This window comes from Leuciscus leuciscus, assembly GCF_965113295.1.
Source record: "Leuciscus leuciscus genome assembly, chromosome: 2".
NCBI lineage: Eukaryota > Metazoa > Chordata > Actinopteri > Cypriniformes > Leuciscidae > Leuciscus > Leuciscus leuciscus.
Window position 1 is genome coordinate 2,020,785 of NC_138726.1, and position 20,439 is coordinate 2,041,223.

Below are 20,439 nucleotides of genomic sequence, written 5' to 3' on the forward strand. Positions count from 1 at the left end.
AATGGCTCGTAATGAGCTCGACTGGAGTCGCTCTCTTTTTATACAGATTACAGAAGCTGATAATATTTGTTTTTTATATAAATTACTTCTTTTAAAAGCTGCGATCTCAAGCTTTATGCCCGTGGGTCTGTTTGCCTGTTTGACTGAATTTTCGCGGAGTTATAGATAATTTTCGAACGCGTTTCAAATGGGAGTTTACTGACAGAGAGAAGGCAGAAATAGCATCATGTTAGTTTTTCTTTATTTGTCAAAAAGCAAAACACTTTATTTGTATTGTGAGTATACAGAAAAAAAATAGAAACTGAACAGGATCGATTGATGTATTACACGAAAATGAAAGATCAAAATTAACAGAGCATTTTGTGTTTATTTTTCATTGCTAAAAAAAAAAACGAGCAAAACGCGTGGGCGCGTTTTTGGTCCCCAGAGGGTTAAAGGAGAACTCTGTAACTCTAGCGAACTCTAGTCACTTCTTCGCTGATTTTCCCTTTTGTTGTCGCATGTTTTCCCCACGAGCTCCCCCTACAGCTGTGGGGGGGCGTATATTTCACAACACAGTCGTAAAAAACTCACTTGCGGCGGCCTCCTCCCCCTCTCTACCGCTGCTCATGTGCGTTTGTTTTGATCGGAGCAAGCCAACTGTATCGCGTGGAGCTATGTCTACCGAGGTGAGTAATCTGGTAATACATCATACATGCGTGTGTGTTTATGTCGAATTGCCGTAAAGCAATTTGTGTTTCGCGCTCGTTCTCGTTCTAGTTCTCGCTTCTCACGAGACTTCCAATTTCACTTTGCCGGGACGGCAGTGCGCAAGTTGCAAGGTTGGTTTTCCGCCTGGGAACGCTGGGGGGAGCGGGGAAAGTCACCAATATCACAAGAACAGGTTGTTTAACCATCCAAATGATTTCTAGACAGTTTTATTAAGTTAAAAAAGTTACCAAGTTCTCCTTTAAATTGTACTTCGCTATAGATATACTTGTTTGTGTGAGTGTGATTATGTATGTGTGTTACGAGTGAGAATGCGTGAGTGTGTGTGAATGAGCGAGCGAGCAAGAGTGTGTGAATGAGCGAGCGAGCGAGAGTGTGTGTGAATGAGCGAGCGAGCGAGAGTGTGTGTGAATGAGTGAGTTTATGTGTGTGTATTATGTGAGTGAGTTTAAGTGTGTGTGTGTGTGCATGTACATGGACTAGATTTTACAGATTAAACATATTTTACCTCAAGTTCTCTTTGAAGGATTGACAGTCCATACTGTCCTCTTCGTGCAATCCAGGAACGTGTCCATTGTCGGGTTTTCTTTCTTTTTTTAATCTTTTTCTGAACACAAGACAGCCAATACGAAAATCGCCGCTTCATCCATTGTTTGTTTCCGGAAGTCAGGCGCTACTAGTTTCGCCTTCACGCGCGTCTTCAAAGACGGCACGCGATGACTGGAAGAAACGTGTAGTCTGACATGGTCCTTGTCCACGACACGACATGATTTTAGGAGTCAAAATCGTGTAATCTGACACAGTGACTATCGCATAAGACAAAAAAATTGTGTAATCTGAACCGGCCATAAGATTGACTCAGTCAAATGTAGGCTGCTGGGTGTTTGAAGCTTTTACAGAAACTGTCACGAACTGCTCTGAGACAAGGTTGAGGATCCAAATGCAGTTTATTAGAGTAATCCAGAATCGCAATCAAACAGGCAAGGGTCAAGCACAGAAAGGCAGTCCAAACAAACAAACAAACAGGCAAAGTGTCAAAGGCAAAAATCCAAGAACCAAGAGACAATGAAACCAGGGAGAATGCTCAGAAATGCAGTGCAACAACATACAAAACTTTGCGACTGATAGGGTGAACCAGGCTTATATGGGGTGAGCTAAACAAGATAATGAGATACAGGTGAATGTGATAATGGATGAAAAGTCCAGGCAGTGAGTTGTGTAGTTTGTGAGGGAATGACAATAGTCTGATGTGGAGTGCCCTCTGGTGCCTCTCAAGGGCACTCCAGCTGGTGACCGTTACAGAAACTAATGGGCGTTGTATTTAAAGTCAAGTCTGCTCTCTTCTGGTGTTTTTTTTGAATTATACAAAACACACATTGGTATTCCTATCATTACAATGACATTCCATTTTCATAATGGTTTTTATACTGAGCTAATGACATTTTCTACCCCCTACTAACCCTAAACCTAGCCATCACAGAAAACTTATGGCATTTTAACATATCCATTACATGCCAAACACTCAGAGGAGTTGTCATGACAGAAATTTGGTTATCTGTTTCAGAAATTGCAATTCAGTTCTATAAAACAAATCTATATCTGTAGTATAAATGTACTAAATGAGTTACTGATTAAATGTAAAGATCACTTGGATTAATTGTTGGTCAAATGTATTCAAATGATAAAAAACAGATGCAAATGAGAAAGTTTAATGTTCATAGCATTATGAAAACAATTGCAATTGCTTTATAAGAAAGGTAAATAAAGATGAATCTTGTAAAATATAGTTAAAGAGTTACGTTGTGATTTTAAATCTTTCGTCAATTCGTAAAAAAATTCGTCAACAGAAAATATTCTTAAATGTTTTAAAACCAATTGTAAAACAGTAGAAAAGCCATTAAGAAAACTATATTATAAAAGTATCTGGCTGTATTATCCTTTAGATAACAATGATTACAGCAATATTAAGATGACAGATATAATACATGTAAAATAATGTTCAGCAAATGTAAAAAAAAAAATATATATTTATGAATAAATGACTTGTGTAATTATATTAATTAATTCATTAATTCATTGCATTTACATTACATTATAAATGTAATGAATTAATAAATGAATGAATGAATGAATTATTAATAAACATCATCAGGGAGTCCTGTCATTCATGTCCTCTAATTCAATTATAAACTACACTTCTCTTTTGGATTCATTCAATGTATCATTGCAGACAGAATGTATTGCTTGCTAGGCAAGAAGCGTTGTCACGGTCACTAAATTGCACTGGTTCTCCTTCACAGTCACACACAGTTGCTTGAATGGTGTTTTCCTGATCCATCCCACCCTGATCAATAACTCTCAGGACAACATTGTAGGCACCCTTCTTCAATGCAGACTTTGGGGTCAGAAAGACACCAGTTGCTAAAATGGGTACATTATAATAGTTAGACATGTATACCAAGAAAGCCAGATTAATATCTCTTTAAAACATTAGTAATTGCTCACATGTGCCATTCATCGTGGTGGACCAATATTTACTGGTTTCTCCGTAGGTCTCAACTCTAAAGGGACCAGCGAAAGGAGGTCCATCTTTGTCCGTTATAGAGAGAAGCACTGGGGCTGAACCACGATTGCATATTCTTATATTCCTTTCACTGATGACAGGAGCGTTGTCATTTACATCCTCCAATTCAATTACCAGGGTTCCTGTGCCAGTTGCTGGAGCTTCACCTGCACACAAGCACAGACATCAGAAAAAGGCCAGCAAGAATTCTCCTCTTAAAAAAGGAAACACAAATTACCATCATTATCCAACGCTAAAATGGTAGCTCTGTATTTGCCATCTTTGACTAAGGGAGACTCTCTATCCATAAGGCTCCTGACTTTAATAACTCCAGTGTCTGGAGTAACACTCAGCCAGCCGGCAGGATCACTGCCAATGTTATACCTGGAAGGAACCAAACATACAGATTAAAACTAGAAATTTTCAGCAAGAACAACTTAAAGGAACCGTATGTAAGATTGTGGCCAAAACTGGTACTGCAATCACTTTCAAATGACTGTAGAGCGGTGTATCCCCTCCCCCTCCCCCTGACTCGAGGTTGCCAGTTAGGCTGCAGGATCCAGCAGGAACGTCGGCTGCTACAAGGAGCTTCCAATAGCAAGTGACGAGTCCTACACAGTAAGTTTTTTTTTCTGCTAAATATGTTTATGCTTCATGAGAGATGTTTTGCGAAGTAATTATGTATTGCAAAAATTTACTAATGGCGATTAGCCAAATATAATCGTAAAGATGTACGCTCGTATGTGACAGTACATTGTTAGTACAGTAGCTGTTAGTCTAACTTGTAACGGTAGGTATCTGTCATTAACGTAAGTACAAGCACAAGCCTAAGTCACTATGTGTAACAGATATCAAAGATACAGCTATTCATTTATTTCGGATTCATAACGAGGTCTTTTAGGTTTCGTAACGTTAGACATTTTTTATCCGACACGTTTGTAGCTGCAGCTGTGGTAACTAGAGCAGAGCTGGCAACCCGGATGCCGAAACAGAAATCAGTCAGAATTTTCAAATGGAATAATGATATTTTGGTGGGTTGATTGTTTCAGAGGGGAAAATCATTTGCAAAATATCTTACTTTATCTTCTGTGGTTTTCCAGTGTCTGGATCAGTGGCTTTATAAGTAACTAATTCACTATCAACTGGTGAATCTTCAGGTTTGTTAATAACCTTCTCCTTTGGATTAAACTCCGGAGGCTCATTCACATCAATTACATTCACAGTGACTGTGGCAGTGGAAGTGGCCAAAGAACCGACAAATGGATCATCGTTCTCAACAATCACAGACAGAATGAATTGCTTGTTCTTCTCAAAGTCCAGGGGCTGAATGGAAAATAAAGTGTCTTTTATTAAAGGTAATCATCACAACCATTGTGGAAACACATGAGCAACACACAGTACCTTTACAGTGGTGATGATGCCCTCTAGCTGGCTGGGTCCAGTACTGATATTGAAAAACCCACTCTTGTCACCGCCAATAATCTTATATTTGGTTGACCAGGCAGGAGATCCAGGTTCATCTCCATCAGTAACTGTAAGTATGGCCACTTCAGCCCCTACTTTATTCTCTGGGACAGATACAGTGTGCTAAAACAAAGAGATGTATGGTGTAAATAAGTATTAATAAAGTTAAAATGCTTATTATATAACATTCTGAATTTATTAATATACATTACCGTGGTTTGCTCAAACTGAGGTGCGTTATCATTGCTGTCAGTCACAGTAATAACAGCTGTGCCAGTGGTTACATAACCTTCTCCTTTCACGTCAGTAGCCGTAATTAACAAAGTATATCTGGAAAATGTCTGAAAAGAAAGATGTTTTCAGGTGAGTTTGTTTACATTAAATCATTCACCAATGTATGATCCATTCATCATTTCTCACCTCTTTGTCCAAGCCTAAAGCATTCACACGAATTCCTCCAGTAACAGAGTTGATTGTAAACAGGTTTGGTTTTGGCAATTCTGGATCTTGCTTGACGATTGAGTAACTGATAACACCATTGTCAGTTTCCTCAGTATCATCTGCATCAGTGGCTGTGACTGTCATAAACTCATGACCTTCAGCGAGAGAAGAAGAAAGACTGATTCAATGAAACTGAAGAGGCATTTGAAAAGAAAAAAGAAACTGCTAAACATTTCATTGAGAAACTGCATCATACACCTACCTATATCAGCAGCTTCAGGAACATTTCCATTGAATGGATTTTGAGTAAATATAGGCTTATTATCATTTTGGTCCAGCACATTTACAATAATTTCCATTGGTGCTTCTGCTATATTCACATCAACTCCAGTAGCATGAGCTACAAGCTAAAGACAGGAGAAGAGATACAGGCATGTTAAAGGTGTATTGTGTAATATTTATGAGGATCTGTTGACAGAAATGCATTATAATATACATAAATAACTATGTTTTGAGTGTTCTATAAAGACCTTACAAAATTAAACGTTATGTTTTTTATCACCTTAGAATGAGCCATTTCTATCTACATACACTGCGGGACCCCTTACATGTTAAGTCGCCATTTTGCGTCACCATATTTCTACAGTAGAAAACTTAAACGGACAAACTTCTCTACAGAGCGCGTTTCGTCACTCTTTTGTTTTTGCTTGTTCTTCGTTGGTGTTTCTAGAGGCAACTTGCTAGTGATGTTACGTTCGTGAACGAATCGTTCTTTTTGAACGAATCTTTTAGGTGAACGAATCGTTCTCGTTCACGTAATCCATTGACTCATATTTCTCGTTCACTGAAATTCCTCCCTCAACAGCCGCGCGGCGCTATTAGCAGCGCATGCGCAGCTCAGTGAACTGGGTAGCTCTGTGTTTTCAACCTGTCAAGAATGACTAAACCTCAAGCCAATAGCCTTCGAGTATGAGATGTGACAGAGCATGTGATTTGTTGGATGTAGTGAACGAATACGCCCTTCACTGACTGTGACCGAGTTGCTTTTGAGTCTGAACGAGAGAGAGAGATCTTCTCGTGAACGAACTGGTAGCAGCTACATGTCGTTCGTGAACGAAAAGAACCAATTGTTTGAACGATAATGATGGCGAACCGATAGAGCTGGGTTTGTGTAGTCAGCATATTTGCATCAAAGAAGGAAATTTACACTTTACCATTGTAATGAAAACAATTTAATAACGCAAGCATGGTTAAATATAGGCTTACAAAGACAAATTAACATTGTCATTTTGTACTTGACTGTTTACTTGATTTAAATTTACACTTCTCTTTACCTGCTTTTCTTTTCTTTTCTTTTGTTTGTGTGTTTTAATTAGTTTTGTGGTATTTTGCACTTTGAAAAATTTACTTTACTACTTGTGTTCATTTTGTATGATCAAAAATGAATTAATTACGTTTTATTCATGTCATATGCACTTCTCTAAAAACTAAAACAAACCAAAAAATATGACAGTATTGGTTAGGTGTTACGAACTGCTCCGAGACACGAAGGTTGAGGATCCAAATGCAGCTTTATTAAGGGGTAATCCAAAGACGAAATCCAATAAACAGGCAAAGGGTCAAAACACAAGTAGACAGTCCAAACAAACAAACAAACAAAACTTAACAGGCAGGGGTCAGAGGCAAGATAGTAATCCAGGGAACAGGCAAGAAATCCAAGAAACCAAGAGACATGAAAACCAGGGAAAATGCTCAGAAGTGCAGTGCAACAACATACAAAACTTCGCAATGATTGAATGAATGAACAAGGAATAAATAGGCTGAAACTAACAAGGTGATGAGATACAGGTGAATGAGATACAGGTGAATACAATCAGTGATGATGAGTCCGGGCAGTGAGTTATGGGAAATGTAGTCTGAGTGAACAAGATAGTCTGGTGTGGAGTGCCCTCTGGCGGCTCTCATGGGCACTCCAGCTTGTGATCGTTACATAGGTCTCATTTGCGTAACGTCAGCAAATAATATTTCAGTTCGGGCTGTGAAGGGGCATGTAATTGGTTGGATCTACTGAACGAATACGCCCATCACTGACCGAGATCGCTCTGTTTCGAGTCTGAATGAGAGAGAGAGATCTCGTTCGTGAACGAATTGATCAAACTGGTACATTTCGTTCGTGAATGAGAGTACTGGGTAGATCGGTCATTTAGCATGTGATTCAATCTCATTCAAAGCGCAGTTGTGTGCATATAATTGTTTATCATATTTAACATACATAACATAACTCAACGTTTAATATAATCCCAGATTTATAAATGTGTAGGCTATGTCTGACCAAACAATTAAAATGTTAATTATGCAAGAAAACCTTGGTTTGGTCATCTGAACCTCTTATTTAGACTTATTTTTATTAATTTAGTAAATAAGGCACAAATTTTAACAAAGCCAAATCAGTTTTTCTGTAACAAGTAAATACGTTCGTTAAAACATAGCATAAAATACACTCTTTTTCGCCACCTGCTGCAGTATTTATGTAATAGGAAGAAATTGTCACTGAACGAATCAGTGAACGAATCTGAACGAATCATTTTGGTGAACGAACTGAAAATGAACGAGTCTCTGGAAAGAATCAAAATTTCCACCACTACAACTTGCACCATCAGGGTGAGCGGTGGACTGAGCCATTGGTTGCAATTCACAACCGAACCGCTAGATGTCGCTAAAATCTACACACTGCACCTTTAAGAGACCAATATCTGAGGTTGTTTGAAAACACAAATAAATTAGAGTTGTAGTTTTTTATTTTCATGTCTGTTAGCTTTGATACATCAATATGCAAGTGTAGTTATGACTTAAATTTTAGTAGTTAATTACAATAAATGTACAGTATCTTCAAACATGAAAAGTAAACTGTGTGTCAAGCTATTTCACAAGGCCTTTTTTCTTTATACTTTTTTTTATTTTAGCTTTCAAAGAACTAAGAACGAGCAGATAATCCAACGCTGAAATGCACTAAAAATCAACTTACTCTGTATGAAGCTTTTTTTTCTCTGTCGAGTGGTCGAGTCACAAACAGATTCCCTGATAATATTTCTATAAAAAAAGTCCCCTTAGGCTCCAGATCCGCTCCTTCACCTGTGATCCTGTATTCTATCTGAGCTTCCTTAGAATAGTCCGACTTTATCTAAATACAGAAAGCAATAAGATACAATAACAGAACATTTTAATAAGAGACAATAACAAAAGTTGTCAATGACAGACAACTCTCTTTCTCGTCCATCTAATTTTGAACTTTCCCTTCATGACTTTCTCTCACCTGGACCAGTTTCTGTGGGAAAGGACCTTTGCCATCCTCAAGCACATTGAATGGAGGAATAACCCAACCTCTCTTTGCTCTCTTCAGACCCGTTGAAGACTTTGGAAACATCAGAACCAGATCATCAGCGGGAGATTCCATCTGAAAATGTAAGTAAAAGACAATGAGCAACAAAACATTTTTGTTTACAGTTAAACACAGCACACAATCCATCAAATATCTGGATAATTGCATCTTTAGAATCAGAATGAACTTTATTGCCAAGTATGCTTACAACACAAGGAGTTTGTATTCATGACAGAAGCTTCCAGTGCACAGACAGAAAGACACAGATAACAAAAAATAATATATAAAAATTAGTGCTGTTAGAGATAACGCATGTGATTCATTTCAAAACCCTTAACCCGTTAAAATAATTTAACACAATTAACGAAAATAACTTGCGTGAAGTACGTCATTAACGTAATTTTCGTCACACAGTTAGATCACACTGAGCATCTACAAGTGTCTGTAACCCTGGTAGGAGGATATTTCCCCGATTCTGCATCTCTGTTTGCAATCAGATCATTTTAAACCGTTAAACTCTGTGAAAGTTTTCAGTGATCCAGTCATCAAATTCATTCACACAATCAGTCCAAAACAGCGCTAATGTAAAGAAGGCCAGGCTGATTACATCAGAGATATCAGAGAGATAGAGACTCACATTGTGCTTTTAGTGTATTATTCATTCCAGTGTGAGCTTTGCTTAAACACACGAGCTCTATCATATTCTGTGATTGTTTCTGAAGAGCAGTTTTGGTGACGTACAGGAGTCGTACAGTAAGTGTGTGAGAGTCTGTTATATTGATGCACAAACAACAAACTGTGTATGTGTGCTCTCGATCACCGATCGCATGCTGCATTTCTAGACATATTTGTCATGTCTACGTTGCTGTGTTTAGTAATTGTACGTTTATGCAGTCAAGTCAAGGCGTTTGATTTAGGAGTTTTTGGGCTTCTCCATGTGGTCCTGTTCGGTATCGCAGCTCAGCTCATTTAAAATGAAAACAAGCTCTTTGTTGTTGCTCTGTATACATACTTTACTGTGGAATCTTTAAAGTTTTTTTGGTAACGCTTTAGATTACAGCCCGGAAAGTACTGCATAATTAAGACACATTTACAGCGTAACTTTCTGTAATTATAGTGTACCTTTAAAGTACTTGCATGTAAGTTTAAGGGAACAATATGTAAAGTTTGAGGAATAAAGGGTACATCAATCTTACATTTGGGAGCAATTTAGCGAGAACATACACTGCATACCTTCTTGTAAAAATTGTGTACCAATACATTAGGGCTGTACTGTCCCAGTCGATTAGTCGATTAATTGGTCGATACGTTCTGGTTCGACCAAAATTCTGATTGGTCGATTTTTGGCCGCGTTCATTTCATCAGTTTTGCCGCGTTTGTTTCATCAGTTTTGCCGCGCTGAGGCGCGCTCATTTCATCAGGTGGAAAGCACTAACTGCTAATGGGGGTGTTTTCAGAGTACCCTTGTTTCACTGTAACAGTCTGTCTTCAGAACACCCCCCTTGTTTTCACCTTTTTTGGATTGGCCCAACCCAAGAGAGAGAGAAGGTTTGATGCTGAATAATATTTATTTAATTGTGAGAGCGTTTAATAGTCAGTCCTCTTCTAACATGTCAACAACAAAGAAATCGACAGTGTGGCAGCATTTTGTTAAAATGTGGATGCTGCACACTGGTGGTGGTTGAGGAGAGATTCCCTGATATGATTGTAAAGCGCTTTGGGTGTACAGTAGTACATATGAAAGCGCTATATAAATGCCTCATTCATTCATTCATTCATTCATTCAAAATTGATAACAGGAAAAAGGTCGAATGCAAAGTTTGCAAGCAACAGTTTTCCACAGCTCGACGACAAACATGACATATCATTATCATCTAAAAGTGGTAAGCTCACTTGTCTGCGTTAGCTTGCCCTGTCTGTTTTGAGTAGGCTATATGAACATATCAGAATTAGCATATTTCAATGTTTTAGAGTGATAACCTAACTTTTTTATTTTTTATTTGGAGCCTAATGCGCAATTGCGCTGTGCTGTTGGTTGTGTTGGTTTTGAGCCTAGGATGCTTTATTTTTCAGTTATGCACTTTATTTCGTTTCTGCTCTTGATCTGGTTTGTTTAATAAATATTCTTTTTTTATTAAAGTGGACGTGCCTTTTGTGTTTATTAAGAGTAAAAGCTTTAAGTTAATAGTCTATTCGTGTCTCAGCTGCGAAGCTGAGCTCATGTTCAGCCTCGCTCGGTGCGAGGACATGCACGGTGAAATGATAGTGTCTGACAGTTATAACTTATTATTATAACATATTACAAAAATAATTGTCTAAATTATGTTGCATATTCCTCAACAGTTCTTGTGATGATATCACTAGTTGACAACATAGTACTATTTTCGGAAATCATAAGCTATGATATTGCGCAGGTGCACGTGATGCAGCGCTGTCAGAGCCGACAGACTCAAGTGTCAGACTCATTTCAGTGCAAAATAATTAGGTCAAAAACGATTTAATAGACTGCAAATAGCCTACTAGTTTTTTATGTTTATTTATAATTCATTTAGGCGGACAACAAGGCTACCAAGTACTGCGCACAGTGCGCATCTAATTAATTTAACTTTTTTTTTTTTCTACCATCATTTTTTGTCGATTTTAGTCGAAAATTTCAGGACTTCAGTCGACCAAGATTTTCTTTGGTTGAGTACAGCCCTACAATACATACTGTATAGGTTTAAAAAAATTACAGGGTACATATCTATGCATTTATACAGTTTTATTACATTTATTACAGCAAAAGTGCAGATGTTTAAGTTTGGACATTTCAAGGCAAGTAAAGCTGAATCTATTGCAATGTTTTTAAATACTGGGAAATATATCTTGTTCCATGTACAGTAGTTACAGGGTAAGTGTGACATTGCGGGCCGTAAATTAAATTGGTGCTTGTTACCCTCTTGTTCCATGTAGTTAAAGGTACAATAAAAATACATACTGTTGGAAAGTTTTTTCTTTCTTCAAAGCAGACCAGGAGACGTTGGGATCACGTTCAAACAGAAGAGTTTCTTTATTTGAGCGCGGCTGCGGTTCGTCCAACAAAATCTAAAGTATGTAACTGTACATGGTGTCTTATAGGCATTTTAGGAGGAGGGACTTTTGAAGGTTGAGACAAATTCAAACAAAGCATGTAACAGGTTTAGGTAACACCCTAGTCTGATAGCACTACCAGTCCAATTGAATCAGCATAGCTATTCAAATGCTGATACTGGCCAGGAAACTCTGGTTCCAAGGGCCATCCCAGAGCCATTAAAGACAAAAGGTGAAAGTCTCCCCTACAGCTAATCCAATCAACCTAACGATTCAACGTCTAGGCTGAAAGGTGAGAATCTCAGTGATCTGACTCATTTAAAATACAATAGAGAAAACAGGACTGGCAGGAAAGGAGACTCTTGCTGGAGACTCAATAATCATCTGAAATCAGTCTACTAAACTTTATCAGTTTGTATTGGAATCTAAATTAAAACCTCAAATGCTAAAATCAGTATTCTTCACCATGATGTTATGTAAGGAAGCATATCTGAAATAGATTCTTAAATTTGTAACCCTTCAATACACACAATCTAATATCACTGACTTGGAAACCTTTATTTGAAAAACAACTTATTACAGTTGGTCTAAAGCGATAGTCTATGGTTTAAAAGGTTTAAAATATTGTAATTATTCCAACCCGATCTCACGGGAAAACGTACAAATTTTACAAAGTGGCTAATTCGTACGAATTCATATGACCTCACTCGTACGAATTCGTACGATTTTTGCAAAATCGTACATATTTTACGAATTGGCCAATTCGTATGAATTCATACGAATGACCTACCCCTGACCCCGCCCCTAAACCTACCCATCACGTGGGTTTAGACAAATCGTACAAATTCGTACGAGTGAGGTCGTATGAATTCGTACGAATTAGCCATCTTTTTATAATTCGTACGAATTCGTACGAATTGGTCGTGAGATAGCGTTGATTATTCTCACAAACACTTATCGTTTCACTTCAGAAGACATTGATCCATCCATTGGGGTTCTATGGATTACTACAGTTATTGCAGAATGTGCTGTTTGATGCTCCAACTTTTAGGAACACATGAGCTTGCATTATATGTATGCCCAGAGATGTATTTTTTATTTTCCTAAAAACCTTCATTTGTGTTGATCTGAAGAAGGAAAGTCCTTGTCACGGTTTTGTTTTTGGGTTTGTTCATGTCATGTTTCCTTGTCTGTCATGTGATCCTCCCATGTGTTCCCTTGTCTGATGTGTCATGTTGTCATTGGTTCATTGTTTTATTGTTCACAGCTGTCCCTTGTCTAGTCATTAGTCTTGTGTGTATTTAGCCCTCTTGTTTGCCATGTGTCTTTGTCAAGTATTGTTTCCTATAAATCTGTTGTTGTGCATGTTCATGTTCATGCCTTGGTTATTGTTTTTATGCCACGCCATGTTTTTGTTTCATGTTTGTTTTTGTTTATAATAAACTGCGCTTGGGTTCTCTCGACTTGCCTCCAGTGGACCCCTTAGTACAGTCATATACATCTTGGATGGCATGAGGGTAAAAGATGAGTAAATGGCGAGGATGTATTTCTGGGTGTACTGCATTTTCTTTTAATACATAATACAGAATAGAAAGAAACATGATTTATTCTTCAGATTCATCAGTGAGAAGAAAGAAAAAGAAGAAGAGGAAAAAAAGGAAGAAGCCAAGCAAGAGAAAAAAGGAGGGACAAAACACGCTGCTTTCTGTCAAGACTTAAAGCTAGGGTAGGTAGGATTTTTATAAAATTGTATATTTTCAAATTTGTTTAAACTGTCTTTATATACCAATACATAATTAAAATGTAAGAGCTCTGAAAAAGAGAGTATACAAATCGAGTGACTGTAGACCTTTTAATCTGCAATAAACACAGCTCATTATTTCCATTCACTCCCACCCTCTCCCTTCTGAGCTCCTTCCAAAGCCACGCCCCCAAAACACATGAACGCGCGACGCCAAACGCTCAGGCTGGAACAAGACGCATTATTTACCTGAGACGAGTGGAGAGGAATGAGCGCAGTGCATGCAGTGACATCATGTCAGAATAACATGTAATAAAATACCTAACTTTATCACTATAAATATAAACAAATAAGATTTATTTTAGTACTCACTATCAAGCTAGCATATCGATACTGGTAAAGTTTAAAATATAGGCTACTTTGTTTGATTCGGTAACGAGCTATATTTAGGCTATAGGTAACGAGCTATATTTATAAGGCAAAGCTAAAAACAGGTTGCATTGATACATGTTTTTCCATTACCATCAGTTACACTGTGATGAAGGTGAATTTCGTGTTAGATTCATAACATATACAGTGTTTTGCATCTAAGAGTTTCCATGATGAAAGCATTGTTGACTCTGATGAGGACTAACGTTACACTAACGAGACAAGCCTACCGCATCGTCGGTTCGAGGACAGGTCCGGGGTCGAGGGCGAAGCAGAGGAGGTCGTTCAAGAGTGCGGGCAACCAGGGTCCGAGGAAGTAGTTTTTGCCTTGTTTGCCTTCGCTGACTGAATATGCAGGTGCTTTGAATTTTGAATGCTCTTTCTCTGCCATAATTTTACTCTTCGTAGGTTCCGCGCATCTCTTGACTTGCACTCCTCAAATCAAACGGGTGCGCGCGCATAATGGGCAGATCTAGCAAAAGGGGTGGTAGCCATGGTTGCGAGAGTGAGTGACAGGACGAGACATGAAGGCATCTGATTGGTTCTTTACACTCGGACCGAGTGGTAGTGATTGGTCAGAGTCTTTACTGTCCTGCAGCTGCTACAGAGGTCTGATTGTTTTCATTCCTTTTTCTGAACACATAATGTATTGACTACTTTCAGGATGGAAGGACCATTTCACCCAGTATAAAAAAAAGTGTTTCTGAACAGGATTACCTACCCTAGCTTTAAGCATTTGAAATGAATTGTTAATTTAAAAAATAAATAAAAATATAAACAAAAAAGAAGTGTTGTAAATCTGTTTTGAATTAATTTGTTTTTCAAATAAAGGTTCCGAGTCAGTGATATTAGATTGTGTAATGCAAGCACTTTATAGGTAAACTATAATTACAGAAAATTACACTGTAAAATTGCTTTAATTACGCAGTACCTTCCGGGCTGTAATCTAAAGCTTTACAAGGTTTTTTTTTTAATGTTTTTTTTTTCTTTTTTCTCCTGCTCCACGTTGTTTAAATGCATTGCATGTGTGCCCATCTGTTCGCCCATGGGCTGCTGGCCTGAGAACCAGGTGCTATTTTGAGGAACTGAGATAGACTGAGCCGTTGACCTACTGAAACCTGGTCTAAAGTCAATGGTGCAGTATTTTTTTTGTTTATTAGCGCATTAGAAATATGAGCATATAACTCGCTTACACTATGCTTATTACACACACTCTCTGCTTATTACACACACACTCTGCTTATTACACACACAGGGACACGCAGCAGCACATAAACATGCCAAATATTAAACAAAAAATGATTACAATGTAAAAGATTATTATTGTGTACATAAAGATATGGTGGCATCCGGCTTGTCCCGTAGATGGTCTCCTTGCGGGCTTTAACCACACACACACACACACACACACACACACACACAGCTTTAACCTCACGCACGAGCAGATCCGTTTCCTCGCTAGAGAAGCGTTCAGTTTTTCCGCTTGCAAATTCCGCCATGTAAATATCGAATCCGCCATGGCGTGAGCGCAACTGGCTTTTAAAGGGAATGGGAGATGAGACTCTGATTGGTTTATTGCACGAAAAGCCCAAAACACACCCATTACTCATTAAGAGAATAGAGACAACCCTTTTGGATCATGCGCCGGGCACGCAGACCATTTTTCCCGTCGTCAATTTAGCAAAAGTGGATTCAGACACGCCGTAAGTGCACTTGAGCATGTGCTTAGATAGGTAAAATAGGGTCCAACGACTGGAGAGTAGACCTGCAGAATCAGGTTGAACTTCCTCAGGTCATCCACAAACTTCAGGAGCTTGACTGAAGGGTCTTTGGTGCTGCAGTCGTTGGTGTACAGGGAGAAGAGCAGTGAGGAGAGCACACACCTCTGGGAGACACCAAGTCTAATTGTACAGGTGTTGGACGGGAATTTTCCACAAATAGTCCACAAATAGGATCCTCACATAAATCCCCAGTCTGTCAAGATGTTGTGGGATGCATTGCAGTCCCATGTTGAATGCATCATCCACAGACCCGTTCTCTTACGAGAGGTCTCTCGTACTTGCGTAAGTAATTTACGCTAGGGGAAAACCTCTTTTCCTCGAGATATTGAAGCCAAAAATTATCCTTAATTTTGCAATAATGTAAAACGCATTGCAGCAGCATGCAGACATGGGCGAGACAGCTCGCGCGCCCATTGGCTGCTCTGCGGCAACTGCACCAGCCTATCGATAGAGGCCCCTCATGACGTCAGAACCAATGAGGGTGCTTCGCGGCCATTACGTCATGTCCCGCCGAAGGCGGGTGGGGCTAGGGCTATAAATACGGCCCAGAGAGGCTGGTTTGGCCAGTTTTTCATCTCTTCAGCGGAGTTCACGCATCGCTGGATCCCGAGAGGAAGAAGCCGCGCCGTCTGATAGAAGCACTCAGCGGCACTCATCTGAAGCTGCTGGTCGACACCTCGCCGCCTTCAATCGCCGTTCCTGCTCAAGCTTTCCGGCGTACATATCCTTTTCTCTGCTACTGTGTTTTGTGTATGTGTGTGTTCGCCGCCGCGACACACACTCTCATTGCACTAAAAGAGCCGGGCGTCTTTTTCCTTTCCTGAGGACACGCAGCTCTCGCGCTCGCTGACGGCGACTGCCCTCACTGCGAGCTAGTTACTGCCTATGGTGACTCTGCGGACTCACCTGGCATCCTTCTCCGAGACGGCATAAATTATGGCATAAATTATGCCTCCAATGCTTCGCTCTGTCAGTTCCCTGAAAGGCGACTGCAGATGTGCATTTTGCAGCCAACGAGCGCGTTGTACAACCCGCTCGCCTGCACCCAAACACCGTTTCTATGGTTCCCGTGCGTCACTGGCGAAAGGAGAAAAGAGTGTTTACGTCCCGCTGCGGCCTGGCCGAATTCCATTTCTCACACATGTCTCATTCCCCTCTGAAGTTCAGGCGACTGGAAATGTCAATACTGCAGTGAGCGAGCCTGTTGTAATGCACGCACGCCTGCAAACAAACGCCAGCATGTTGACGCTCTCTGATAATACTCGCGCTAACTAAATGCCTATGTGTCTTCCCCTGTGGCCCAGTGGCAGATTCTCAGGTTTTTGCGCGAGAGACCCGTGTTCGATCCCGGGTCTACCGGCAGATACAATTATGCCGTCAATGCTCGCTCTGTCAGTTCCCTGAAAAGGCGACTGCAGATGTGTTTTTTGCAGCCAACGAGCGCGTTGTACAACCCGCTCGCCTGCACCCAAGCACCGTTTCTATGGTTTCCGTGCGTCACCGGCAAAAGGAGAAAAGAGAGTGTTCCTAGTCCAGCTGCGGCTGGACCGACCTCCAGATAAATCCCATAAGAGTGTATTTTCTGGTGTTCCGGCCACGGCCGATGATGTTATGAGTGTAGACAAAATGCCCACTGCCCAGTGCTCATTCCTACACAGAAACACAGCCCGTCACACAGGGCTCGCGCACATAAAATCGACCCAGATCGATTGCGCATTAAATGTGGTAAATGTGCCCACTGCCCAGTGCCCACAAACACTACGTTCTGCATGTCTCAAGGTTTCTGTTAAACGAAACCAACATGCATTCGCTCTGCTCAGGCGGACAATGCTCTCAGTGTTGTAAATGTGCCCGCTATCCCGCGCCCACATTCACACATTGACATGACAGGTCTTACGGGACTCGCCCAGCCCTCCCCCTCTCGGTTGACCACCGCAGAGGAGTCGAGCGCGGGCAATCTGCCCGCTGTTATCAGCGCGCCCCCTGCATCAAATGTCATAAGCGCGACGCTTATGTTGCAGCACACTGAAGCCCCTCTGTCGCTGAGCGACCAGAGTGCGCTTCGCATTCAACCCCTAGCCATTCGTGCAAACGCATGGGCAAGGCTACCCGGGGTTTCGAAGTGGGTGCTAGACATTATAGAAAGAGGCTATTCGCTACAGTTCGGTCGACGCCCGCAACGCAAAGCGGCGCGAATCGAAACTACGGTGAAAAATGAAGTAGCACACCTACTTCAAGCCAAAATAGCGAAGTTACTGAGCAAAGGGGCTATAGAACCCTTATCACAAGCTCAGAGCGAAGGGGGCATGTACAGCAGATATTTTCTGGTACCCAAAAAAGACGGGGGTCTCAGACCCATTCTAGATCTAAGACGACTAAACAAAGCACTTCTGAAACGACAGTTCAGAATGCTCACGACCAAGAAAATCCTCTCGCAAATTTGCCAAGGGGACTGGTTCATGTCGATAGATCTGAAAGACGCTTATTTTCAAATACAAATAGCGTCACGTCACAGGCGATTTTTGAGATTCGCCTTCGAGGGTCAGGCATATCAGTACACAGTCCTGCCATTTGGCCTATCCCTGGCTCCTCGCGCATTCACGATGTGCATGGATGCAGCGCTCGCACCCCTCAGGCTCCGAGGCATACGAGTGCTGAATTATTTGGACGATTGGCTGGTTCTAGCTCGATCACAGTCGGAGCTCATAGAACACAGGACCATATTACTTGATCACCTCGAGAATTTAGGTCTCACAGTCAATTGGGCGAAGAGTTCGCTGTCTCCCAGTCAGACAATATCTTTTCTGGGCACAGATCTGGACTCGCTGTCTATGACAGCACAGCTGTCGCCGCAGCGCAGACTAAGTATTCAGCGCATGACAGAGATTTTTCGCCACGACGCTTTAGTCCCGCTCAAAAAGTTTCAGAGGATGCTGGGTCTCATGGCTTCAGCATCCTCAGTGCTTCAGCTGGGTCTGCTTCGCATGCGCCCGCTGCAGTACTGGTTGAAAGCGCGCGCACCGCACGCTTTTGTCCCCAGATAAAAAGACACCACGTCTTGGTCCGTTCGGACAACATGTCAGTGGTGGCTTATATAAATCACCAAGGAGGTATCAGATCCAGAATCCTTCACAGGCTGACGGAACGCCTCCTGGTCTGGGCTCAGCACAATCTGCGCTCGCTCAGGGCAGCGCATGTGCCCGGCCATCTGAATGTGGGACCAGACAGACTGTCCAGAAACAATCTTCCGACAGGAGAATGGTCTTTACACCCACAGACAGTCAAACTGCTATGGAGAACATTTGGCAGAGCGAAAATAGACCTATTTGCGTCTCAAGAGAACGCTCATTGTCAGGAATTTTTGGCTCACGTCTGGCCCCGCTGCCCGCTCTATGCGTTTCCCCCTGTCACGCTCCTACCCCAGGTGTTAGAGCGAATCAGGGAGAGCGGATGCCCAGTGCTACTCGTCGCCCCATTTTGGACAAACCAAGTCTGGTTTCCAGTCCTGATGCAGCTGACGAGTACCGCCCCGTGGCCGATACCGGTGAGGAGGGATCTCCTCTCGCAGGCAAACGGCTCGATCTGGCATCATTGCCCGGAGCGTTGGTCCCTACATGTGTGGGCCATCAACGGGTACCCGTTAACCTCCCAGCGGGAGTGTTAAACACGATCACACAGGCTAGAGCTCCATCTATGAGGCGGCTCTATTCCTCAAAATGGTCTGTGTTCACTAGCTGGTGTACAGCGAGTGGTACTCCGCCATCACGCTGTGGGGTGCCGGAGGTTCTCTCCTTTTTACAAGAGCTTCTGGATAAGGGCAGAACCCCATCCACGCTCAAAGTTTATGTGGGGGCCATAGCAGCGTTCGCTGAACCACCGCTCGGCCAGTCATTAGGAAGGAACGATCTTGTCATTCGCTTCCTTAGAGGAGCTAAGAGGCTGAACCCTCCCAGACCTCACTCAGTTCCCGTTTGGGACCTTTCCACGGTTCTGGAAGCCATGAAAGGTGCCCCATTCGAGCCAATACAGTCAATAGACCTGAAACTCTTGTATTTCAAAACAGTGTTTCTTCTGGCTCTCGCTTCAGTGAAGCGCATAGGGGATTTGCAAGCGCTCTCAGTGAGCGCGACGTGTATGGAGTTTGGGCCTAATGACTCGAGAGTCATACTCAAACCAAAGCACGGATATGTTCCTAAATCCCTCAATACACCGTTTAGGGCACAGGTGATCTCCCTGTCGGCCCTGCCGGTATCTGAAGAGGAAGGGGACGCAGGCTTCCTTTGCCCGGTCAGGGCGTTAAGGGCCTATGTGTCTCGCTCATCTGTTTTCAGATAGACGGAGCAGCTCTTTGTTTTGTTCAGCGGACGTTCTAAGGGACTAGCTGCGTCAAAACAGAGTCTATCCAGATGGATAGTTGATGCTATAGCGCTAGCTTACACATCCAAGGGCCTGCAATGCCCGATAGGTGTCAAAGCGCACTCCACAAGAGGCATGGCCTCGTCGTGGGCTTGGTCCAGTGGGATTGCCTTGCAAGATATCTGTATGGCGGCAGGCTGGGCCTCCCCGTCTACATTTATAAGGTTTTATAACCTCGAGGTTCCCGCTTTGCAAGCTAGGTTGCTTTCGGTTTAATTTTTCAGTATTGCCCGCCCGATACTATCGGCTCAGGAGGCTGAAACTGCTAGAGCGTTGATCACTGATCGTCTGTATACTTCTGTGGGCAGTGCGTAAGTCCCCCATATTTATCAGTCCAGGCCGAGTTCGCCCTGGCTGTGTGGAACACTTGATATAACATGCTCTTATCAGAGCTCCATATTACAGGAATGATGCTATTCTAGCCCCTCTTCCATGATAATGAAAGGGA

The 20,439-nt window shown here is 41.6% G+C and overlaps 1 protein-coding gene across 3 annotated transcripts in view; it reads right to left on the reverse strand.

Annotated features, from left to right (window-relative positions):
- Positions 1-2,914: 2,914 nt before the first annotated feature.
- The window catches only part of LOC309492112 (cadherin-1-like), a 143,405-nt gene continuing 125,880 nt past the window's right edge, over positions 2,915-20,439 (reverse strand). For 2 of the 3 annotated variants that reach the window (XM_082160943.1, XM_082160942.1), the window contains exons 7-13: positions 5,156-5,331; positions 4,948-5,076; positions 4,673-4,858; positions 4,350-4,594; positions 3,510-3,655; positions 3,214-3,438; positions 2,915-3,129 (exon numbers count right to left, since the gene is read on the reverse strand). In XM_082160943.1, coding sequence (XP_082017069.1) covers positions 2,930-3,129; positions 3,214-3,438; positions 3,510-3,655; positions 4,350-4,594; positions 4,673-4,858; positions 4,948-5,076; positions 5,156-5,331 — 1,307 coding nt within the window. In that variant the 3' untranslated portion in view covers positions 2,915-2,929. Of the gene's footprint in view, positions 3,130-3,213; positions 3,439-3,509; positions 3,656-4,349; positions 4,595-4,672; positions 4,859-4,947; positions 5,077-5,155; positions 5,332-5,438; positions 5,584-8,201; positions 8,358-8,489; positions 8,631-20,439 lie in introns of all 3 variants that reach the window. The other variant, XM_082160941.1, reaches the window with a different exon arrangement.